Source organism: Sceloporus undulatus, chromosome 9 (genome assembly GCF_019175285.1).
Source record: "Sceloporus undulatus isolate JIND9_A2432 ecotype Alabama chromosome 9, SceUnd_v1.1, whole genome shotgun sequence".
NCBI lineage: Eukaryota > Metazoa > Chordata > Lepidosauria > Squamata > Phrynosomatidae > Sceloporus > Sceloporus undulatus.
In genome coordinates, this window is record NC_056530.1 from 27,212,594 (window position 1) to 27,238,086 (window position 25,493).

The following is a 25,493-nucleotide window of genomic DNA, read 5'->3' on the forward strand; positions in this document are numbered from 1 at the left end:
GCTGCTGGGATTTGCAGTCAGAGGACAACCCTCAACATCCTTCATTGCTAAATATGCTGGCCAGACTGCTAGCATTTGCAGTCTGAGGAGCATCCTTGCAGCAACATGGGAGATATAATACTGGAAGGGGTTTGCAGGGGCCAGACCTTCCAACGAAGCCCCAAATTGATTCGCGAAGCAAAAAGAGTCTGATGCATTCCACTGGAGAAGTAAAATACCACTATTTAATATCCGTTTCCTTGTTAAATACCCCATTTTTCTCTCTTCAAGTTTGTATTTTTGTTTCTGTTTTTTCCCTCAGGACAATAACATTTCCAGCTTGAGCCATTAAAAAAACCACAGAGAAATTATTAGCAGCCTTTGGTGAAAGGAAAGAGGTCTTGGCATCTGAAGTTAAGGGGGATCGCGGTTGGCGCCGACGGAGGAGATTTCGACGGAGCTCCAAAGGCAGGTAAGAAGCGTCTCCAAGTACTATATTACTCTTCTTTCGATAAAGGAAAAGTAATAATCACCCACCCAAAAGTCTCAGACATTTGGAGTGATCAGTACAGACTCCGCTTGCGGCTGGACAAACACACAAAATGCACCATCGCACACAAGCCGTTCAACCAAGGGACCGCAGTGGCGGCAGGTGTGCGCCACCAATGGCTGTTGTGTGTGTGTATATATATAATACATTAAATTGTATTATAATACCGTAATATGTTACAATACTTTAATATGCACTACCGCACACAAGGGCCCGCAGCGATGGCAGGTGTGCACCGCCAATTGTTGTGTGATATGTTAAGTAGCAGCCACATTTGTTCAGTCTCTTACTCGGATGCACACATTTGCGCAACGCATTTTCCCGGTTCGGAAATTACGTTGCTACTGTTGTTGTGCGCCTTGGCAACCCTAAGGGTTTTCTTGGCAAGCTTCTTGCCAAGGGGGTTTGCCATTGCCATCCTCCGAGAGTGAAATAATGTGACTTACCCAAGGCAACCCAGTGCGTTTACATGGCTGAGCAAGGACTCGAACCTTGGTCTCCAGAGTCTTCGTCCAACGCTCACACCACTACGCCAGCTCTCCATGCGCCACAAATTTGCAACCAGATGCTAGCAAGGGGGACAAATGTGATGCGGTCACTAAGGTCCATAGAGTTTGATATGTGCCGGGTTTTGCCTCTGAAAGAAACATCTGAGCAGAATTAGACTGCAAGGTTTACTTGCAGAATTAGTATTTGCACATGGAGGGTTAATCCTTCCTGCAATCCAAACAGTGAAATAAAAATCTCCATCACTGCGCTTGCCAAATCTCAGTCTCAGTCTTGAAAAAGGCAGGATACACATAAAGGGATGGATGGAAGAGTTTGGGGGAATTGGTGCGACGTCCGCAGTGGTTCCCAAACCGTGGTCCTCCAGATGTTTTGGCTTTCAGCTCCCAGACAAATTCCTGACTCTTGTTCTGGGAGTTGAAATCCAAAACACATGGAGGACCAAAGTTTAGGATTCACTGGAGAAGTATACGTTTGCGTTTGGTTTCTTGAACTTGGGGTGCTGTATGGGAGGAATGGGTAATGTCTACAGGACAGAATTCGGCTCCCAAAATCCTTTGAAAGCTGCACTAGATCTCTCCAAACCCAAAACTCAAAAGTGACCTCAAGCAAATCTCTGGTTTCAAAAGACAGGCTTGGGACAAAACACTTTGCAGGAAAGTCCTGCCTTTCGTTTTAAGGCAAAAATCACGTACAGAAAGAGACATTGGGGATGGGTATATTCATTTTTCAATCCGAGGAAAGACTTTGGAGTGTGCAGAAGGAGCTTGCTGGGACACAAACACACACAACACACACACAAGGGCCAAGGAGTGATGGGTTCAGGCACCATGCTACCCATTTGCATTGCCTGCCAGTCTGTGCCCACCATTCCTCTGCATGTATTTCCTCCCTACCTGGTCATTCAGCAAGCGTCCACACCGTGCCCCACACACACACAATATACACACACTTTACACTCACCCATTTCTGCCCATCTGGGGCATGACCTATTTTCTCTACTCACTTGTCCAGTCACAAAATAAAACTCTGTTCCTTTTTTCCTCCCCTTACCACCCTAAGACTATTTCGGGGTGGCAAGAGGGACATGCCTGAATCTCAAAGTGCCCTGAAAGAATTTTCCTTAAATTAAAGCTCAAGTGCAAAGGAAGGGGAAACACGCTTTGGCACCCTGACCACCGATTGTCTGCCCGCTGGCAGCCATGCCCGGTCATTGTGCCCACGCACGGCATCACCATAGGGATATTAAAGGTTTAAAACAGGAGAGGAGAAGGGAAAGCATCCAAGCAGGGCTAAGGCATCAGCCGGGGAAGACAGCAACGTCTCCCATGATCGGCCAAATTATTGCAAGAACAAATATCTCAGGAGATGATGGCCTCCCCAAAAATCAAAGATGAGGAAGAGAGTCCCTCCCCATATTTCTGGGGTCCAGCAAAATCTCGGGAAGACTAGAATAAGGGGTGAAGATGGCATCCAGAGTTTTCTTGCCCAGTCCTCGTGGCATCGGCAGAAGGGACTCCATGGGCACTCCTGCTTCGGCGAGGCTTGCTCAGTAAATGGCGGGCATGGATTACAGCCAGCGAACCTGTCCTCTGTAGCAATGGTCCACCCCGAAGTTGGGCACCTCTGGGCATGCGGGCATCTTTGGAAGATGGCACTCAGTAGCTGCTCTCGTGGCCTGTTAGGATGTAGAGGTTGCTGTGTGCCGTGGGGTTATCCGTGGGCGTGCTTTCGAGGATGATGTCTCTGGAAGGAGGAGGAAAGAGGTGATAGAAAGGCTGAGTGGCACAAGGGATGTGGAAAGCGCTGGGCATGGTTGCACTTCTCCTAAAGCAATGACCAGATACGTGCAGCCTATCAGAGGTAGTCAGGGCAGCTGAAGTGGAACATAGTGCTATATCATACCTTCCAGTTGCCCCAGTTAAAGAGGCATCAAACTGGATTATTTCTGCAATGTGGATGCAGCAAATAATAATAATAATAATAATACTTTCCCCACTTGCTGAAAGACTCACCTATGAGCGCCTAAGACCCGGAAAACTCTGGACTCATCTGTTACCTCTTGCGTTACCTGTTGTGGAACAAAACCACATCTCAGCACACTATACACATAGTTAAGAACAATAAAGCAATTGTTGCGTGCCTTCGTTTTCAACTTAAGGTGCTCCTAAGGCGAAGCCAGACTTAAAGGCATCAGATTTCACCTGATATTAGAACCTAAGCAGGGTCAGATCTGGTTAGCACTTGTATGGGAGGCCACCAGGGAATACCAGGTGCTGCGGGCTATTTCATAGGAATGAACTGACAAAACCAACTCTGAAGACTCCTTGAAATTCATGGAGTCGCCATAAGTCAACAGGTGACTTGAAGACAAGATTTGTTCAGAGAAGGTTTGCCTTTGCCTTCCTCTGAGGTTGAGAGAGTGTGACTTGCCCAAGACCACCCAATGGGTTCCCATGGCCAAGTGGGGATTCGAACCCTGCTCTCCAGAGTCATAGTCCAACACTCAAGCCGTCCTACAGATGCCCAGAAAAAGCCACAGTCAAAATAACACACAGGATCTAGTGTGGAGTCATGGTTGAGCACTGGACTAGGACTGCAAAGGACCGGGGTTCAAACCCTTGCTCAGCAATGGAAACCAATGGGTGGCTTTGGGCACATTGCACTCTCTCAGCCTTAGAGGAAGTCCATAGCAAACCTTGTCAAGAAGACCCTAAGAGAGGATCATTATAAGTCGACTCGAAGGCACACAACAACACAATAACAATTGCATTTGACTAACATTTTCTCCTACAATATTTCTCACAGGTCCTGATGTTGAGAGCTGTTCCGACAGTGGAATATTCTGCCTTGGGGAGTGATGGAGTCTCTTTCTTTGGAAGTTATTAAACAGAGGCTTGATGGAAATATGTCACAGGTACCTTGAACCGTGTATTCCTGCATGGTATAGGGTTGGACTGGATGGCCCCTTGGGGTCTCTTCCAACTCCTTTATGCTTGTATTTTAATAACACCCACTGTCCTGGGGACCAACTTTACTCACCTTATTGGATTCAAGGCTTCTGCCTTGCATGCCGTGTTTCCAGAAGGCTAAGACACTGTCTTGAAGGCACACTGCAGTAGAGCAAAGAGAGAAGAGGCAGTGATTTTTAGCACTACATTGGGCCCTTGGTATCTGTTAGGGTTTGGTTCCAGGATCCCCCCTAAATCCGTGGATGCTCAAGTCCCATTAAATCCAGTGGCGTAGCAAAATGGTGCCCCTTATATAAAATGGTAAAATAAATGTTTGCTTTTTTGGAATTGACACATATTTTGAAACATTGGATCCAGTGGAAAAGAAGCTGCAACACCGCTTAGACTGCCGTGGCTCCGTGCTATGGAATTCTGGGATCTGTAGTTTTGGAGAGATTTAGCCTTCTCTGTCAGAGAGCTCTGGTGCCACTTGTTGTTTGTTGCTGTGTGCCTTCAAGTTATTTCTGACTTATGGTGGCCCTAAGGTAAATCTATTGTACGCAAGCTTTTTCAGAGGGGGTTTGTCATGGCCATCCTCTGAGGCTGAAAGAGTGTGGGTTCCATGGCTGAGCCGGGAATCAAACCCTGGTCTCTAGAGTCATGGTCCAATGCTCAAAACAAAGTTCCCTGGTGCCACAACAAACTATACATCCTAGAATCCCATAGCACTGAGCCATGGCAGTTAATGTGGGGTCAAACTGGATTATTTCTTTAGTATAGATGCAGGCAATGTTGACAACAATGATGATGATGATGTGTAGTAAGAAAGCCATGTGGATATGGTGCCACATACCAATGGTCTCGATAGGGAAGTTGAAGGTGAGTTCGGGAGCAAGTGGTCCTTGAGGGACTCCTCGGAGGTTGACCACCCTGACGCAACCTGCGGAGACAACAGAAGAAGAGCTCTGGCCAAGGGGACAAAGAGACAATTCAAGGGGCAAGGTGGGAAAAAGAGGAGGAAAAGGTCAAAATGGCGAAGCGACTTACGCTCGAAGCACACGAGGACAGTGTCTCGGTCCATCTGAGTGACGTGGCTGGCCAAAACAAGAGGCCGGCCTGCAAAAAGAAAGCAAGAGAGGCAATGCACAATGCGGACATGCAACACAGAGGAGCCTGGATGCGCCATTCAATGAGAATCATAGAACCATAAAGTTGGAAGAGACCCCAAGGGCCATCCAGTCCAACCCCATTTTGACAGGCAGGAACACAGAATCAAAGCATCCCCAACAAACGGCCTACCAGAAGGGATTGAGGTGCTGAGTCCGGTGCTGAGCGAAAGGATGCTGAAATGGAGCTCTGTGCCCGGCTGATCGCTGCCAGTGACCCCCAAGCACACCTGCGGGTATTCCTCCGTCTCCACCACCAACAGCTCAAACAAAGTCAGAGGATCGGGCAGCACCACAGAGACATGCTGGGAAGGGGAAAAAAGAAAATTAAAGAGCATGCATGTGCACAAGCCTGCTTTCTCAGCTGCCTGGAACATCTCAAACCCGGAGCTACCCCAGATAGTAATACACATACCTTCAGTAGCATAAACTTCTGCAAAGGCTCGTACCACTGCAGCAGCGCCAGGCTGGAGGGCAACGCGGCACAGAGAAAGGTACTCCCGGAGTACGGATTTCGGACTGAAATGCAAGAGACAAAGGATAGATTTGGGCTTGGGCCACTGTCCTGGTTTAAACCAAATGACTTTTGGTTTAAGGGGACTTGAGCATGCACAGATTTTGGTATCCACAGCACAGTCCTGCAACCAAACCCTAGTGGATACCAAGGACCCACTGTGTTTTTAATAATTCTATCCATGGAACAAAGTTTGTGTACACTGAAACCATCACAAAGCAAAGGTGTCTCAGCACCATGCAAAAAGGTAACTGTTTTCTAGCAGGAAATGCAACAAATCAGAGACTCACCTACGCGGCATTTCAAGCATCCTTTGGTGTCCGCAATCTTGGCTGACAATGCAAATTTCCTGCCAAAAGAAAGGACTTAGTTTTAGCTTCAGGGTAAAGCAAGACATTGTGCACCAGTTTAGAAGCCAAAATGCAACACAGGTCCAAAATTTTTGAGACCGCTTTAACTGCCCTGGCTCAGTGCAAGGGAATCCTGGGGACTGTCGTTTCCATTTGGCTGCATCTGCACTGCAGAAACAATCCAGTTTGCCACCCCTTTAACTGCCACAGCTCAATGCTATGGAAGAATGATAGTTTGTTTTTGCACCAAAGAAAACTAAAGGTCTTGCAAAACTGCAATTCCTAGCAATCCTTAGCATTGAGCCAGGGCAATTCAAACAGTCTCAAACTGGATTATTTCTGCAGTGTGTCTTGGACCATAGCCATAACTCCACAAACTCCAATTCAGCAACAGTGGGTTGAATGGAGACAACAGGGGTGGTACATTCAATGAATGAATCTCCTTAATCCATCGATCACTAGCTGTCTGGGGATGATAGGAGTTGCACTCCCACACATCTGGAGGACACTGGGTTGGGCATTGCAGTTTTCAATCTATATTCTGTCCTCCTTCTCTTGTCTCCTTACCCTGCATCCTTCTCCCATGGGGACCCCCCAGTCCTTGCTCCCCATCACCTCTGCCCACCTGGGGATGATGCGCTCTGTCAGCCGGTTGGTGGCAAGGGAAAGGGGGACTTGCCGCTTCTGAAGCTGGCGTCGCTGTTCAAAGAGCCCCAGGAGGTTGTGAGAGGAGATCTGGGATGACTTCCCTGCGGAGCAGAAGAGAGGAAACTTGAATGAGTTGTTGAACGAGAGGCAAGACATTTGGATACATCCTGAGGCTGAGAGTGTGCGACTTGCCCCATGAATTTCCATGGCCAAGCCGGGATTCCCATATATTAGGGAGTATAAAAATGCTGGAGAGTATACAGCCCCTCTCAAAATGGCAACACAAACTAATGTAACATCCCTTCTTGTCATCCTTTTGAGAGGGACCATGCTGGCAAATGGAAGTATTTTGGTTTTTTGCAAGATGCAAAGGGACCTAGGATAGAATTTGAAATTGCCAGATCTAATCTTTTTGGGGCTTTCAATCAGATTTAAACCCAGTGCTCCTGTAATTCCAATTTATTGAGCCCCAATAAATTGATCCTCTGGATCACTGGGGAGCTTTATTTTTTAATTTTTCCAGGTATAATATTTCTGCAGGTAGTTACTTACCAGCTAAAGTCAGTAGTACATTATTCATACAGTAGAGCCAAGCACACCTGTGTGGAAGGAGCTGGGAGGGAAAGGAGAAACAAAAGGCTTTTACTGGTACTTGGAGGATGACTTTGGATTTTCATTGCATCATGAAACAGAACAGGGACACTTTTTTAAAGGGGCTTGGAGTTCAATATGACAAACCTCATAAAAATTATACGGGTTTTTTATTTTTAGAGAGGATAACACTCGTAAAAAAATAACGATAATGAAGATTAACACAGGGCTTCTGGGGTCTGCTTGGTATATTTACTGGAACCTTGAGATCCACCAAACTGGAGCCGGCAGCAAAAAGACATTATACTTAAAACTAATGGATTCAGAGGACGGGAATTGGTTGAGCTGATCTCAGCTCAGAGTTCTCCTAGGTAACAAAAAGAAGATGAAGAAAGCCTTTTATCCAAAGCTTTCGTCATTCCAGCCATATTATTTAAGAACAAGGATGGAAGATAAAGCAAACCGGGAGTCCAAAAGCCCTAAAAGATTTAGGACTTGTCTACATGGAGATTGAGACCAAGATTGCTGCATTGTGGCTGCAGAAACTAATGCCGTTTGGCTGGGATTCATGTTGGACACATTCATGTTGAGTCCCTATATTAGGATAAAGGTGGGATATAAGAAAATAATAATAATAGGGATGTGCATGTTTTTCTGAAATGTCTTGAAGGCACGGAACAAAAACCTCACACAACGATTCTAGATTTCATGTTGTACTCGATTGCCCATTGTCCCTCTTTAATATGGCTCTCTTCCATATTAAACCCTCTGACCTTCCCTCTTTGCCAGGTGGGCAGGTGGAAAACTCACCTTCTCCATCGTATCCTCATGGAGTTCATGGAGATTGAGCGTGTAAATGCCTTCTTCCGCTCCCACCACCAAATACAAATCTGCAAGGAAGAAATGGAAAAAAATATCTAAGCGCAGGCTGAACAACCGGCACCATCTTTATAACCATCTGTGACCAAAATCAAAATCAGTTACCAAAATTATTCAAAAGGGATACAGGGTGGATTTTACCTCTTGTTTCGGGATGGATCCAAGTGGTGGCCGAATTGATTTTCAGTGGGCAACCGTTGAAGACTTTGGAGAAACAGGCTCCCATCTGGCAAAGGGAGAAGAAGACCTTTGCAAAACGTTTAATGGGACTGAAGACTTCTGTGCGCCTTCACTGCTTTGGGGTGCCTTTTCACAAAGCACCGTTATATCCCTCTGATTCTCTTCTAACATTCAATGGGATGCTGGGATTTGTAGTCTAGGAAGGGGCATTTGGGATTCTAAGCCAAGAGGTTGAACAGCAAATCCCAGGATCCCACAAGACGCAGATGCCATTGTTAAAAGTGGAATTGATCATTCTATGGTATGATTATCTGACTGTCACTCAGCTCCATCCATAACCACCCAATTTTGCCCTTCGCAGAAGAAATTTTGCACCCGGGATACACAAGGGATCCTGAACAACAGCGAAGCACATGGGACTTACGTGGACTTTTGGCGTTGGGGGCAAACCGTGACAAAGCAGCCTCTGTGGGAACAAGAGGAGACATAAAGAGGAGATATAAGTGAATTAACTACAGATTATTTCTGCAGTGTGGATGCAACCCCGGTTACTTGTTTCCCAAGTCCAACTCGACTCAGTTTCTACTTCTGACCGCAGGTCTCCGAGATCATAAATATAGGGTCTTCTCCCCCATAAAAAACTTACCATAGCCTCTTCTTTCTTCTTCATCGTGGCCCATTCGGTGGAAAGAAGGGAGTCTGCAGGTTTGGAGGAACCGGTTCCTGAGTTGTCGCTCAGCCCTGTATTGCCTATGATCCCAGAAAAACAGAAACACCATCCAAAAACAGGAGTCAGAAACTGGGGCATTCTTCTTGGGTGCCACCTCTTGCAAATCTTTCCAAACACATTGCCCTTTTCATGAGATGAACCAGCAAAAGTATTTATTTCATTTATATGCGGCTTTCTCCTGGAGTGGGGACCCAGGGTGGATCACTAAAACTTGAAGAATAAAAATGTAATGGCTGAATGGGGATTCGAACATCCAAACCACTCAATACTCTGCAGAAAGACCACCAAACATGGAGGGTCCACCACCTTCCAAGGCAAAGACTATTCAGAGCTCCATGCTAACCACAAAATGTCCTCCTCTTCGTCCATCTTCCCGTCATTACCTGGTAAGGTCTGGTTCCTAGGATGCTCAGACTCCGAGAGCTCAGTGTTTTCCTCATGCTCCCAGGGAGCCTTGTAGGCCAGCTCCAGGTTGAGAAAATCCCAGAAAGGACCCCTTCTGATGGTGTCCAAGTCGCTCTCCCCAGGATTGCTGGACTGCTCCTCTTCCCGAGGCTGTGTAAAAGACCAGAAGATGCCATTCATTAGAGACGAATGGAGCAGTCAGAGTTGGGAGCTGGAAGGATGCAAGGAAGGATGGATGGAAGGACTAAGTTGGAGAGACAGAGGTGTACCTGTTCAGTGGGGCGGGCTGGGCGAATTGTGAGGCTCCTGCAGAAGAACAAGAGTTGGACACGAAAATCAGCAAGCTAACAAACTGCGACCAATTCAAAGATGTAGCCCTCCCTGTATTGCCCTGCGCTATGGCGCAAAGTGAACATCCAAGGACAGGGTTCCCTTGAGCATGTGCAGAAGACCCAGCACTTAGGTTACCTTTCTTCCAGGGCTTCTTCCACTGACTGAAGGAGGCTCCTGAAAAGGTTGGGAGAAACAGCAACAATTGGCACTCATGTCCTCAGGTCTCCTGCTCCGCAAACCTCTCCAAGCATTAAAGATGGTTCACAACTGTTTTTAACTTTGATTTTCTGTATGGTTTGAGCATTGGATTATGACTCCGGAAACCAGGGTTCGATTCCTCATTCGATCATGGGTGACCATGCGCACATTACACTCTCTCAGCCTCAGAGAGAGGCAATGGCAAGCCCCCTCTGAACAAAGCTTGCCATGAAAACCCCGCGATAGGGTTGCCTTGTGTTGCATTGTTTTGCCTCCAAGTTGTTTCTGACTTATGGCCACACTAAGGGTTTTCTTGGCAAGTTAATTCAGAGGAGGTTTACCCTTGCTGCCCTCTGAGGCCCAAGATCACCCACAAGCGGGGATTCAAACCCTGGTCTCAGGGTCGTAGTCCAACAGTCAAACTGCTCCTCCACATTGGTTTGCCATAAGTCGGAAGCGAATTAAAGGTACGCAATGACAACAACGGTGATAAAATGAGGAGCTGCCCCTTCCTGAGCCATTTTTCCAGCCACTACCAATTCCTTACTCTCCATCTCCTGAAAGCATCCAGTTCTCTTCTTCTTCCTCCTTCTGCAAAGCAAACAAAACATACCATTAACATCATGGGTAGAACTAGTGCTTGGAAAAGTCATCTCCCTCCCCCCCCCCTTTTCTGTCTCTTGGCTACACGCAGATTTGAATTCAAAGCTCCAGCTACTAAATCTCTAATTTTTTTAGTCTTCCTTATCCATCATTCCAAAATCTGAAATATCCCAAAGATTGTCCACATAGGTGGCTGAGATAGTGACATCTTTGCTTTCCGAAAGTTCAATGTACACAAACGTATTGTCGTTATTACGATGCAGCCAAAGACAGAGGCTGGAAACAGCCTTTTCTCTATGGAGTTTATTACACATGAGCTAACTTTGGCATTAAAGAGACACTGAAGCACATTTAAGGCTTCCCAAAGATAAAGTTAAAATGGCAAGCAATTACATGAATGATTACCACGTGCAATTGCACAAGTAAAGCGATAGCGGAAACACATGGTCGCTGAAATCCCAGAAGCAAAAAGATGTGCATTAATGCTTCTTTGTGACCACTCCAAAGACTTTTCTTCCCCCAACCTGAGCCAGGCAACTCATCCAATCTGCACCCATATATTGTGCATCCTATAATTTGAGAGTCATGAGTGCTGGACAACTCCGGAGACCAGGGTTCGATTCCCGGCTCGGCCATGAGAACCTTATGCATGTCACATTCTCTCAACCTCAGGGAAAGGCAATGACAAACCTCCTCTGAGCAAATCTTGCCGAGAAAACCCTATGATAGATTTGCCTTAGGGTCGCCATATATCGGAAACGACTTGAAGGCACACAACAACAGATATATACACATACACACGCAACTTACCAAACTGCACCATGGTTCCGTTTCTTTCCTGAGTGGTGGACCAAATTTCACCTGATTAACTAATAAAGGCATTAAAAGAAACCCAGATTAGGTCAAAAGCAAGTTCCCAACTACCTCTGACCCAAACCCTCCTCTCCTAGGACAGCCATCCACTTTTTCTGGAAGGTGCCTTGGGAGAATTTAAAATATGCGGGGGTTCGGTGTGAGGTTTTGGGTTGGATCTGGAGGAAACGTTAAGACCCACAACTCACGTTGGATCTCTGCAAGGGTGCCTTCGACTTGCCCATGCTGCCTGTGCGAACGGATTTTGTCAGGGAAAACTTCATATGCCTGGATGGAAACAAGCAAACGGCATTTCTTTAAAACAGAAACACATGCAAGAATGACCTGAAATGAAGAACCAGCAGCTATGCTATTAGAAAAACAAAGCACAGTTTTGCTACAGCGTTGGATATAAAGGGACTTGAGCGTCCACGGATTTTGGGTATCCACGGGCAATTCTGGAACCAAACCCCGAAGGATACCAAGGCTCCACCGTACCTCAAAATCGCCATCGTCCAGGGTGGCAGCCGCCAGGTCAGGGTTTGTGGCTTTATCCAGCAGCTCAATGGCTAGTGTGCGGGCCAAGGGCTGGCAAACAAAAGGATGCTGGAAGACATGGGCATGATAGGATGGGTAAAGTGGACGGTTCCCTCCAAGCCCAGTGCCAACATACTTGCCGACCCCACGGTTCCTAGCTGCCCATGGGCAACCAGGTTCAGCAACTCCGTATATCATTTTCCCAGAATACTTTTCCCTAGCGCTTTATAGCTTTGGAGCCTTGTGAAAAATGGAAAATGACAGCTCGCTATGGTCAGGGGGGTGTCATAGCTTCTCGCAAGCCCTTGCGCAAAGAAGAGAGAACCAGAGAAACAAGACCTTCTATCCACTACTCAAACAGTCCCCAGTGCCTTTCCCAGCAGAGATATCCATAGATTTTTTTATCCATGGAATCAAACGGTCACAGCTTCAAAATGTTCCCCCCGAAAAATATACATTCCAAAAAGCAAACTTTGGTTTTTTTGCCATTTTATATAACAGACACCGTTTTACAACGCTGTTGTGTTTAATGGGACTTGAGCATCCATGGATTTTTTTGTATCCAAGGGATAAATAACCCAACGTTTTAAATAAGCAACTCAAAACACTTTGTCCTTCCCCCTACCCTGGTGGGATGGGGGTCTTCCAGCCCAGCCTTGAGTCACCTGCAGGAGCTTTTCCGCAACGGGACGCTTCTTGGGGTTCTTGGTTAAGGCGAGCTTCAAGAAGTGCTGGAAATCTGCAGACCTGGAAGAAAAAGAAATGATTGTGCATCCACAAGAAACCAGGTAATACACTCCTTGTTGTTGTTGTTGTTGTGTGTACACACACACACACACACACACACACACACACAGAGTCAGCCCTCTGCTTTCCAGACCCTCTTCCCACAAAAACGGAGACTCACAGATATTCAAGCCCCATAGGCTTGAATGGGGCATATGCCCGAAGCGCATGTGGGGTGTGCTCCGTGGAGGCACACCCCATTGAAAGTAATGGAGGTCACCCCTCCATGAATATTCAAGGCTGCGGATCTCAAGTCTGTGAGAATGGAGGGGCGATTGTGTGTGTGTGCGTGTGTATTATATACTCATGTATAAGTCTAGAAATTTTAGTCAAAGAATTGACCATCAGATGGTGTCCTCTATCTTCTACTCACCAAGACGCTTTATCTTTTAGTTTGGGGGGCTGGAAGCTGCTTTTGGACATCAACATCAAGGCCCTGGATGGGAAGGAAAATGAGAATGCAAGCTGTTTTCTCTCTCTCTGCTTTGCACATATACTTTAAACAAGTTGAAATTAACAAAGGCCATGTGTTTGCAATGCTTCCCTCGCCTTACAAACCATGGGCTGAGCTGCTGTTATGTAGCGAAATGTTTAGACACTTTGTTAGGAAGATGCAATTCAATTGCAGGTCTTTCTTCTCTCTTTGCATCCTTTTAAAGCTTCTGCTTGCACTGGAAGCTGGACAGCAATGCAAAAATGCAAGCTGAGTCTCCCTTATCCAAAACTCTCGGGACCCGAAGTGGTTTGGATTTCGGATGTTTTTCAAATTTTGGAGCACTTGCATATAAATAATGATATATCTTGGAGACAGGACCCAAGTTTAAAAGTCTAAATTCATTTAAGTTTCATATACACCTTATAACAGGGCCAGTGTGGCAACTGATCAGCCCTTTTCTACGGGTTGCAGGATAGGAATAGATTTAATTCTCGAGTCTACGTCTTGCTCACCTCATTGGATGAAGGTCGAAAAGCGGCGGCTGGAGCTCGGCCAGTTCTATGGCGGTGATGCCCAATGCCCAAATGTCACAGAGATGGTTGTAGCCTCCTTTTTTCTCCACCGCGGCCACCTCCGGCGCCATCCTGCCGGAGACCAACGAAAGTGTGAATTTTGGAAAGGGGAAGAAGGCAAAGGAAAGCAAACAGGTGCATAGACTTGCTCAGACCCAAAAGAAACCTCCGATGTCCTACTTGACCATTTCACCGTAAGTCAGAAACGACTCGAAGGCACACAACAACAACTCCCATCCAGGGGCTTATAGGCCAATATAAGAAGAGAGCTAGCCCCATGTAGTTACCAATATGGGGTCCCAATGAAGGATTTCCGCTTGGCCACCGACGCTGTCAGCTCAGCAGAGACTCCGAAATCCGCTGTGGACAAGAAGGAAAGAGGATTATCATCTTTGGTATCTGGTTGTGCAAAAGAGGGGGAAGATATATCCATCCGCTAACAAGCACCACCAAGAAATCCCCTCTTTATTATTATTTGGAAGAAAACCAAAGATTGCATAAACTGGTGCAACAAAACCAAAAAGAAGATTGCAATTTTGACACGGGATACTCTCTATACCAGATTTCTGCAGCCTGGTGTATTTCAGAGGTTTTGGACCACCACTTCCATCAGCCCTGGCCATTGTGGCTAATGGGATTTATAGTCCCACCCAGAAGTTGAAGGGGAAACTCCTCTATGTTCTTCACCTGTGCAAGTTTGCATGCACACTAAAGTCATTGAATAAGGGAAAATTTGGAAGCGAGTGACCCTTCCAAGGGTAGGAAAAGGTTTTTTTTCAGAGAAGGGAAGCCGAGAGAAGGAACTGACCGAGTTTCACATCGCCGTTGGTTGTCAGCAGGATGTTTGCCCCCTGGGAGGAAAGAAAAGAGACAAAAGGCTATCAAAAGAGGAAGAGGAGAAGGTTATTTTTGCAAAGACGGAGGTCTCCTACTCTCTTTCCACTTCAGCCATCATGCATCTCGCCTTCTTCTCTTAGGCTTTCATCTACATTGCAGAATTAATGCAGTTGGACACTGCCATGGCTTTCCTATTCCAGGAAATACAACCCAGAAGGACCACAAAATGAAGTTGTTGATGTAATACAATATTATAATACAATATTACAATATTATAGATTGCTTTCAAAGTCTTACCTTAATGTCCCTATGCATTTTTCCTTTGGTGTGCAGATGATGGAGGCCCTGAGAAATAAGCAACAAGGAAGAGAAATGTTACTCTTACATCTAGTACGAAGAGGGCTTGACTTTCTAGATCTTGCTAGGTTGCAAGCCCCAGCAGCCCTGGCCAGCTGGACTGAAACTCCCATCATCCCCAGCAAGCCAGCGTAGCATAGATGTGGCATACATGGTAATCCAATGGCCCCTAGACTAATGCACCTTGCCACATCTATGGTTTATTCACACTACCCTAACTAATACTACACACTATACACACTAAACTTCCAAAATCCAAACGTTTCAGACCTGAAGCATTGCGGTTGTGTAGTATAGAACAGCCCTTTTGGAGAGGCAATTCAGCCTTAATAATAATAATAATACGTAATAATATAATCTTATTTATATCCCGCGTCTCCGGTTGGATGGCTTGAGGGTCCCAAAACAATCTTGGGGCCACAAGTCGACCCTTTGCTGAGTCCTGTTTTATTCTCCAAATCCCAGGGAGGTTGACGTCTTTTCTGGTAAGGTCAGCTTTCAGATCCACTGACGCTCCCTGCCTTTCCATCTGCTTGCCTCTCAATCCCTCGACCATAGATGTTTTGAAGAGAGGAAGACAGGAAACATAGAGAGCAACCAGAGGAAAAAACAGAATTTCCTCTTTCCAATGTATGGGACACTGCAGAGTCACGAGGCTTGGAAGTGGTGAAGAAAAGAAAGGTTTTCGCTGAGACAAAGAGAAATATGAAGTCCGTGGGTATCTCTCCTGCAGGAACACTCCTCTGAATCCTGCATTTCCAAAAGCTAATTGTACTTAGTGAGCAAATAGGAGGCAAAATCACTCTGCGTGTGACCTGAAGACCCTTTTTCCCATATTACAATGGGCCCTTGGTATCTGCTGGGGATTGGTTCCAGGAACCTCTGCGGATAACAAAATCTGTGGATGCTCCTCCAGAGCTTTACTCTAACGTTGAAACCATGATGTTGCCAATAAGCACCTGTTCCAAATTTAGCTCTGAAAAAAAATCCAGACTCCCAATCCTGTATTGTTATAACTGTTTCAGACCTAAAAGCGATAAACCAGAGTCGGGATGAATTCTGCCCTGGGCATGACGAACGGGCACCAAGGTACCAGGCACACCTGCTTAACTCGGATTTTATTACCACCTGTAGGACACAGGGAGATGCCATTGGCATCTGGACCACAGGTATGAACACACTTGGTTCATATGCTTAACCATAGCTTCAAACTCACCTGGAGTGTCTCCCTGCAGACATATGCGATCTGTTTTTCCGAGAGGGGTCCGGTCGCTGCAAATGAGAAGACAGCATGTTATGATATATTTTATTTATTGGATCTGTATCCCACCACTTGTCTTCCAAACAGGACTCAAAAGCAGCTTCCAATGTAAATTAAAGCAGAACGAAACTCTTCCAACTCTATGCTTCTGTGAAATGGACCCAGGAGGCTGTGTTGAGCAAACCGAAGTTCCTCTTTCAAATCTCCTTTCCATGGGCTCCCATCCCCAAGCATGCAATCCATGGACAGTTGAAGGGGAAGTTAAAAATATCTAGAAAGACTGTTGCTGCATTGCAACAGGTCAAACAGGAAGGTTTCTTATTTTTAAAGTGGTGCCGCACACGGATAGGGAGTGCTGGTTACCTGTGAGCCTCTGCACACACAAAACCAAATGTTTGCTTTCATGGCATGCTGAGATTCTAGTTGAGACTGGCCCTTTCTGCACAATCCTTTGTGCATTTCGCCCCAAAATTTCCTCAGGAGAGGCCCCAAAATCCTCCCAGACTTTCCAAATGGCAACCCGTTCAATGGGTACAACCAAAGGAAGCTTCAAGCAGACCAAACTCCAATGCAAAGTTGAAGGCTTTCATGGCCGGCATCCATAGCTTTTTCTAGGTTCTTTGGATATTTCATAGAAATCTTCTCCGAAGATGCCAAAGCCACAGATACAAGCGAAACATCAGGAATAAACTCTTCTAGAACATGGCTGCATGGCCCCAAGAAAACCCACAAAGAAACTAAACACCAAACTCCCTTTTGCAAAATGGAGAGAAACTCACTGTGGTAGATCTCTTGCAAAGAACCTCCTCCGCAATATTCCATGCAAATCCACAGCCGGTCATTCCTAATAAAGCCACAGGAGAAAGAAAGAGAAAAACTTTCGCTGGGCTGGAGAAATCCATCCATGAAGGGCTGCAACTCCTTCCCCTTAAGAAGGCATTTCCAAACCTAATCAGCTTTGCAAGCTTTTAAAGCAACAGTGAGCCACAAGGCCAGTGGTCACTTTGCAAGTGACTCAAGCGCTCCAGGGTCACATTTTGGACTATCTTATTATGTTCGGAGACCGGCTGTGTCTTCCTAAGTCCCGGTCCGGGGCTCTTTCCCCAAGGGCCAAGTCCTCACCTGAGGTAGCTGCCGAAATACGCCACGACGTTGGGATGGCGACAGTCCCTGAGAGTGGTGATTTCCTGTTGGATAGACCCAATGTCATCCCCTGGGGGAAACAAAACCATAGAAAGCAGCATTTTAACAGAGAACACTTGCAATTATAGCGAAGGTATTGCTATATTACTATCCTAAAGGCATCAGATCCTGCCTGATCTTGGATGCTAAGCAGGGTCAGACTTAATATTTGGATGGGGGACCATCAACAAATTGACAAAACCACCTCTGAGTATTCCTTTCCTAAGCATCATTTCGGAGCTGTCTAGGAATGTGAGAGGCTACTGAATGTTTTTTTCAGGTCATCTGGTCCATGTAGGTCAGTGTTGCTAACTCTGGCTGGCAGCGGTGCTCCCTATGAAACCCTATAAAATGTATGGGGTCGACAGAAGTCAATAGGCAACCTGAAAGTGCACTGCAAAACCATGACACTGTGTGCTTCTATCTGCATCTTGGAGTTATCATTGCGATGAGCCACTTTGAGTCCCCATCTGCTAAAGCCACGATTCCTGTACAATTTTAGTGCATGCTCTCAGCCTCATGGGATGGCGATGGTAAACCTCCTCTGAACAAGTCTGGCCAAGAAAACCCATGATAGGTTCGCCGTAGGGTTGCCATGCGTCGGAAACAACTTGAAAGCATAGAACAAGAAGAACAAATATATGCCAAGCAACCAGTGTGGCATCATATTTTGAGCACTGGCGTATGGGTTTGGAGACCGGGGTTCAAATCTACGCTTGGCCATAGAAACCCATTGTGCGATCTTGGGCGAGACACACACTCTCAGCTGCAGAAAACCCATGATAGGTTCGCCTTAACGTCACCATAAGTTGGAAATAAATAGGAAAGGAATTATTATTATTATTATTATTATTATTATTATTACTATTACTATTATTACTATTATTCCTCGCTTCTCCAAAAGATTGAAGCTACTAACACTAAAACCTCCATAAAATACAATAATCACTTATTACCATTAGATCCCAAACCCTCCCTAACTCTCCCATCCACAATAAAATACAATTAAATGATTGAACAATTATTAAAACAATTATTAAAATACAAGGCAAAAGGCAGTTAGGGCAGTTGTTGATTGATTACATATGAGCTTGTTGGAATATTAATCTGGGAAGGATTAATTAAATTAAATTAATTAAATTGAAGTCACACAACAACAAAATATGCACCAACACGGTTAAGCTAGATCCCACAGTTGTGCAACTGACACAACTTGGGCAATTGCCCACTGGGCACCAGGGCACAAAATAAAAAGAGAGGATAGCTTGAACATTTTTAAAGCGATTAGCAACTTGACGGACTATCTTCAGGCAACCTCTGAGCTATTATAACTGTTTGTGCAACCTTTTATTTTGCCAGAGTAGACGGGACTGCCCACGTCATTGCATTTCCAGTTTCTATCTATGGTTGCAAAAGTTGGACGGTGAGGAAACACACATCCACAGTGCATTAGAATAGAATTTGGTTTGCAACGCTGGAGCATCGCTGCCAGCCAGAGTTAGCAACGCTGGTTTAGGTGAACCAGATGATCTGACAAAGTGTTTGGCAGCCTCCCACATTCCTAGACGGCTCTGGTAGCATGATGATTCAGAACGGACAGCAAATCTCAAGCTTATGGCTATGTGCAAACTGGGCCGACAAGTAATAAAAACAATGACTCAAGGGAACGAGGAGCAGGCAAGCATCTGACCTAAAAGCGCATGCTTTGCTTTGCATGCAAAATATCTTGGATACCAAAGGGCAGGTTGAAGGTAGACCAGGCTGCAGTCGGGTTTCTGCCTCTCAGCAGTATAACAATACAGACTGAGTCTTCCTTATCTGAAATATCTGGGACCAGGAGTAATTCAGATTTGGGATTTTTTCAGGGTTTGGAACATTTCCATATATAGTGGGCCCTTGGTATACATGTCAGTGTGGTTCCAGGACCCACCATGGATACCAAACCCCATGGATGCTCAAGTCCCATACAGAACGGCTGCAATAAAATGGTATCCTTAATATAAAATGGCAACATCAAGGTTTGCTTTTTGGAATGTATATAATTCTTGGATATTTTCAAGCCGCAGATGCTTGAATCCGCGGATAAAGAATCCATGGACACAGAGCTGAATGTATGTAAGCTTGGAGATGGGACTGAGGTCTGAACACGAAATTCATTCCTGTTTCGTATGCACTTTATACACATAACCTGAAGGAAATTTCATATTTGTACATGAAACCCAAACCACTATGCGGCACCGGCATAGAAATGCAACCAATCGCTCAATCAATCTTTGATCAATCAATATCCTCTCTCCCAAATACAGAAATTGGAAACTCCAAGAGCAGCGGAGACTGAGACTCAAAGCCTTACCTGGATCAATTTTCACTATTTTAATGGCTGCCAGTTCCCCGGTCTCTGTGTCTCGGGCCTACGGGGATGAAGAAATAAACGTATTGAGAATAAAAGCAATGGAAAGATGGAACAGGATGGGGTTTTCTCCCCATCCGATATCATGGGAGGCATTTTAACATCCATTAAACCACATAAAATTAATAAGAGGATCACAGAACAAGGTTTGGGGACACAGTATAGAGGTATAGGTGCCTTTGATGGGACACAATTATTTGGTTACCATTGGATGCTCTGCACCTTGACTTGAGTGTTGCAGCAACAATTTGTCACTTTGCCTCGGGCAGCAAAATTTGCAGGGCTAATCCGAATTCAGAACTATCTGCCTCTATCACAACAATAACAACCATGGCAGGGAGCATTGGTGCAAGAGCATCCGTAGTAAACACACACTGCATTAAGTCACAGGCGTCATTTTGCTCCAAACAGCGTGTTTCCTGAGACGTCATTCACAGGAAATTCTCCACCCAAGTCACCAAAGACTTCTTCACGCGCCTTCTGTGGCCGTAACGCCAAAGATTTGAACTGAAATATGTGCATAAAATACTGGGGAAAGCTTACATTTCATTCTAATTTATTTTACTTAACAGCCTAAGACGTTGGCCACCGTCAGCAATGAATTTCAGGTGCAGTTCTGGGATCTCTATGGGGCTGTTAGTGGATGAGGAATTGGCATGTCTATGTAATTTGGCAAGGGAGGAGAAAGCAAATCTCAGGATATGATTCCCATCTTAGACCAAAGCACCCTTTGACCAAAGCATCCTTATGCATTCTCGTTCTCAAGGAGGGGAAAGAGAATTGCATGTTTTGAAACCGGCCTAGGAAAGTTGGCCTGTTTGTTTTCACCAAAGCCACAGACAGAGGGGTTGGTTTGGGGAGGAGGGGGAAGGCCAGCCCCATTCCTCTCTCCTCTTTATCCTGCCTGAGGATGTGGCAACTTCCTGCCCTCCTTGCGGAGCAGGCTCTGCTAGCCGAAAGGGTGTGGGGTGTGCATTTGTGTGTGTTTGTGTATGCATTTCATGCAATCGCCTGTGGAACTCCCTGATTCTATTCTCTTTTCTCATTCAGATCCAGTCTAACCCCTTGCTATGCAAGGATGCCCGGCTAAAGTACGCCTGAAAGATGCCCACCCAACCTCTGTGTAAAGAGACCTCTTCTGAATGAAACTCCGCCACCCCTGAATGCAATCTATTCCACTGTCAAACAAGGCTTGTACAGTTTTTAAAAGTTCTCTTAATGCTCAGGTGGGATCTCTTTTCTTCTCATTTCAATCCACTGGTTCTTGTTCTGGTACAGCATAAAATAATCTCCCAGCGGGCCCTCTGTATCCGCAGACTTCGGATCTGCTAATCTAACCTCTGGCTCAAAAACATCACTTTGAACCCTGACTTTCCACAGATCAGCCCCAGGACATATAAACTAGTAGTGCTAGGAACCTCTGGGCATGTCTAGAGTGCCTCCACCAAATTTCCCAGCAGCTCAAAGCTGCGTTGGAGGAGTCCTTCTAGTTAAACTGCCTCATATTTGAGTTCGCCGGCTCTCCTAGAAGAGAATCCAGAGTGCCTTTGGGGACCACAGAATCCCAGATTTGGAAGAGACTCGATGCCACCTAGTTCAATTAACTTCTGCCATGCAGGAATACACAATCCAAGCACCCCGACACATGGCAAATCCAGCCTCTGTTTAGAAATCTCCAAAGAAGAAGACTCCAAAACACTCCAATGAAACTGTCAAACAGCTCTTACTGTCAAATGCATCTGAGGAAGTAGACTAAAGTCTAGGAAAGCTCATGCTGCCAACATCTTTCTTTCAGTGAGTCTCAAAAGGTGCTACAAGATCCCTCTACAGACTGAGTCTACAGACTAACACAGCTATATCTTTGAGCTCTTACTGTCAGTAAAAATAGTCCTATAGATGCAATATCCACACAAGTCCAATCTCATAACCCATCATCCCTCAAAGCAACCCAGGGCTGCAAACAGGACCCAGGAGTCTGGCTTTCTGACCCATCCTTTGTCTTAAGAATCTCAGGAAATGCCACGCTAGATCCGAACAATGCCGGTTTCAGCGGGGGACGATCCTATCTCCAAAGGGAGTCCAAACCACAACCTAAATTTGGCCACAAGAGGAGGAAGAAGCAACAGAAAGACTGGCATTTCTCCAGTGCCCAGTGAGCCACAAATACAGACACACCTTGGTATTGCATGGAAACATCCCCTTCAGTGCAAAATAATTCCCAGAATTTGCTGCTATTATTATTATTATTATTATTATTATTAACAACCAGCATTCTGAAGTGTGGGATATGTAGTTTGTTGTGGCACCAGAGCTCTCTGACAGAGAAGGCTCAATATCTCACAATACATCAAACCCCAGAAATTGATATCATTTAGCCGTGTCACTTAAAAAAGCTGATGCCAAACCGCATTCATTCTGCAGTGTGGATGCAGCCCTCTTCCAACAAACTGGATCTCAAATTGCAGCGATGAAGGCCTATAGTTTTTTATCCTGTTAACAGATGAAGGAAAGAATTCCACAGAAGCATCCAAGTAAAGAGCCAACTTTGTTCCTGTCTCTTCCAGAGGTTTTCGCCAATGCTTGCAAAAATTGCTGGAATGACTGACACGGTCTTGGCACTTGCTCTCTGGATGGTGGCTGGTGGGGAGGAATCGTTTCTCGGCCACAACTCCTCGCAATACAAAGGACAAAGCAAGTTCTCGCTGAAAGCCCTTGACATCACCCTGCTGTCCCTACGTGAGCCCTGGCAGATCTGACAACCAGAAGGGGACCCAAGTGACCCCACAAACGCAAGGCCTGAATTGGAAAAGTGCCTTTCAGCTGGAAAAAAGCAGATCCAAACATGGTGAGGCTTGCTCTTTAGACTGCTGAGTCCCCAAAGGAACGGATGCACACTTTTAGTTCAGCTCCTCCAAAATGCTAGCCCAGGATAGGTGATGTTTTCTGGTCCAGGATCCAAACCCCAAACACATCCCATCATAGCAAATTTCCTGCAAAACCCAGGCAAAGGGTTGGATGGATTTGGCCAAAAATCTGTATCCTAGCCCTAACCAACCATTGACCCTGTGGATGTTTTGGACTGCAACCCCCAGAATCCCACAGCAGTCACAGCTGGTTACAGGGGTCCGTGGAGTTGCAATCCAATCCATCTATAGAAATGGTTGGGGATCCTAGGAGTTGGCTGCAGAATTTGCTATGGGATCCTAGGATCTATAGTCCATTTGCAAAGTTGACTGTGGGATCTTGGGAGCTGCAGTCCAACCCATCTGCAGAATTGGCTATGGGATCCTGGGAGTTGTAGTCCAACCCATCTGCAGAATTGGCTATGAGGTTCTGGGAGGACTCTGAGTTGCGGGGAGCTGTGCTCCCCATTCAGATTTTTCCATTTTTCTCCCTGCTCCAACAAATCTGGGCCCCAGAAGCAGAGGCCTCCATGCAAACTAATACCTCTCTTGTCTACTCCTTTGCCTGTTCCAGGGGAGCAGATTTGACAGGTCAAGGGGTACATTTGGGATTATTTCAGCGGCTGCACAAGCAGCCCAAATAATGAAACTTATGAAAACAAAACCAGAAGTGGCCAAAAGTCTGGCTTTGGCAAACTGTCTCTCCTGGGGGTCAATGAGTCAGGCTATTCACACCATCTAACCTGCAATTGTCTACTATGACTGGCATCCCTGAGTCAGGATTTCTTTCCTACACCTACCTATAGGCCTTTGGAGACTTCTAGGAAAGGCAATTTAGCCCTACTTTTGCCAGGAGAACCCAGATCAAGCTGGTTAATTTTCTTGTTAAACTGTAGTGATTCTGGTGCCTTCAGATCATTTCAATGCATGGCAAACCCATCACAGGGTTTTCTTGGCAAGATTTGCTCAGAAGGGGGGTTACCTCTTTGCTTTCCTCAGAGGCTGAGAAAGTGTGACATGCCCAAGATCCATGGCCAAGTGCGGCTTTGAACCCTGGTCTTCCAGAGTCACTGCCGAATGCTCACATCACAGTAACACAACAGAAACGAACGCCACTGCCAGGTCAACTGGTGCCAAAACTCTCTGGCACATATCGAGAGACCAACGAAGAGGGACAGAAAAAGAAAAATGTGGTTGTCAGTGGCTCCAAACCAATGCAGGCAAAAGCACTGCCAACAAAACAGAGCAGAGAAAGAAAAAGAGAGACGCTGCCCATCTATACTTAGCAAGCCATATAATACTTTGCATGCAACAGAAATGCCTCGGGCCTCTGATCCAGCTTCCTCTGCCATATCATCAGTCCCCCTGTTCATTTCCATTCTAAACTATGACACCTCGAATTTGTAGTGAGAGCTGGACCACCGCTGCCAGCCAGAGCCGGCAGCACTGGGCTAGAGGATGCTTTGGGGATCTGACTCAGGAGATGGTTCTCTAAATCCCAGCACCCTTCCCAGCTTTTCTCCAGGACCACCACCGAGAAGTCCCCCTTCTTTAGTCCTGGTCTCCCTCTAAACCCTAGAGCCCTTCCTAGACTTCTTTTGGCACCATCACCACCAGCAGCAAAAAGACTCCCCTAATTATTCCTCACTTCTCTCTAAATCCCAAAGCCCCTCATGGCCTTCCTTTGGCACCACCACCAGAAAGTCCCCCTAGCCTTCCTTTGACACCACCACCACCACCAAAGCCCACCCCCCTTCCTCCTTAGTCATAATCTCTACATCCCAGAGCCCCTCTGGTCTTCATTCGGAATCATCACCAAAAAGTCCTGATGCCTCAGTCCCAGAGCTTTTCCTGGCCTTCCTTGGGGACCACCACCACCATCATCAAGTCTCCCCTTCTTACCCCTGGGCTCACTCTATATCCCAGAGCCCCTCCTGGCCTTCCTTCGGGGAGACCACCAAAAAGTCTTGGTCTCTAAATTCCTGAGTTCTCCCTGGCCTTCCTTTAGAGCAGTGGTTCCCAACCTTTAGTCCTCCAGGTGTTTTGGATTTCAACTCCCAGAGGCCCCAGCCAATTTAGCCAGTAGTAAGACATTATGGGAGATGAAGTCCAAAACATATGGAGACCCAAAGGTTGGGAACCACTGCTTTAGAGCCACCATCACCCAAAGGTCCCCTCTCCTTAGTCCTGGTCTCTAAACCCTATAGCACCTCTGTCTTTCCTTTGGGACCACATCCCAAAAGTCCTGGTCTCCAAATCCCAGATTTCTCCTGTCCTTCCTTTGGCACCCCCACGACCAAGTCCCCCTCCTTAGCCCTGGTCTCCAAACCCAAGAGTACATCCTGGCCTCCATTTGGAGCCACCCCCAAAAAGTCCCCCCCTCTTTAGCCCGGTCCCTCCCCAAACCCCAGGGCCCCTCGGGCCTTTGGGGGGCTCATTCTCGAGGGATCCCTCTCCCCCTTCTCATCCCGCTCCCTAAGAGCCCCGGGCCTTGCCCTGCCTGCCCCCCAGGGCCCCTGGAACTGGGTGCCCCCAGACCTCTCCAAGCGCGCTCCGTGCGTAATTTTGCGCATGGCGCTCTGTCCATTGCGCGCACCTTGTAGACGTCTCCATAAGTGCCCGAGCCGATGCGCTGGACCAGCTCGAAGCGGAGGCGGGGGTCCTGGAGGGAGACGTCCCTCAGGGCGGTCATGGTCCCCCCACCGACCGGGGATCCACCGCCACCGAGAGCCAGGGGCGGGCGGCAGGGAGGAAGACACCGCCTTCCAGGGGCGGA

The 25,493-nt window shown here is 46.5% G+C and overlaps 1 protein-coding gene and 1 long non-coding RNA gene across 5 annotated transcripts in view; one reads left to right on the forward strand and one right to left on the reverse strand.

Moving 5' to 3' along the window:
- Window positions 1–21,413, forward strand: part of LOC121915624 — a 23,016-nt gene extending 1,603 nt beyond the window's left edge. For 3 of the 4 annotated variants that reach the window (XR_006100725.1, XR_006100724.1, XR_006100723.1), the window contains 4 exons: window positions 302–451; window positions 3,845–3,953; window positions 12,623–12,761; window positions 20,865–21,413. This is a non-coding gene — a long non-coding RNA (uncharacterized LOC121915624). Of the gene's footprint in view, window positions 1–6; window positions 210–301; window positions 452–3,844; window positions 3,954–12,622; window positions 12,762–20,864 lie in introns of those variants that run through there. The other variant, XR_006100726.1, reaches the window with a different exon arrangement.
- MAP4K2 (mitogen-activated protein kinase kinase kinase kinase 2) lies at window positions 207–25,493 on the reverse strand. The gene is made up of 32 exons (XM_042439985.1): window positions 25,314–25,493; window positions 19,758–19,815; window positions 17,345–17,435; window positions 17,002–17,066; window positions 16,178–16,233; window positions 14,902–14,949; window positions 14,576–14,618; window positions 14,055–14,127; window positions 13,708–13,839; window positions 13,133–13,195; window positions 12,639–12,720; window positions 11,935–12,042; window positions 11,646–11,724; window positions 11,395–11,453; window positions 10,529–10,572; window positions 9,919–9,957; window positions 9,720–9,756; window positions 9,429–9,600; window positions 8,962–9,065; window positions 8,740–8,781; window positions 8,277–8,361; window positions 8,067–8,146; window positions 7,218–7,278; window positions 6,643–6,766; window positions 5,958–6,016; window positions 5,569–5,672; window positions 5,287–5,458; window positions 5,035–5,103; window positions 4,841–4,927; window positions 4,079–4,149; window positions 3,052–3,107; window positions 207–2,782 (listed from the first exon to the last, which is right to left on the reverse strand). The coding sequence occupies exons 1-32, from the start codon at window positions 25,407–25,409 to the stop codon at window positions 2,695–2,697; spliced, it is 2,547 nt and encodes an 848-aa protein (XP_042295919.1). The 5' UTR covers window positions 25,410–25,493; the 3' UTR covers window positions 207–2,694.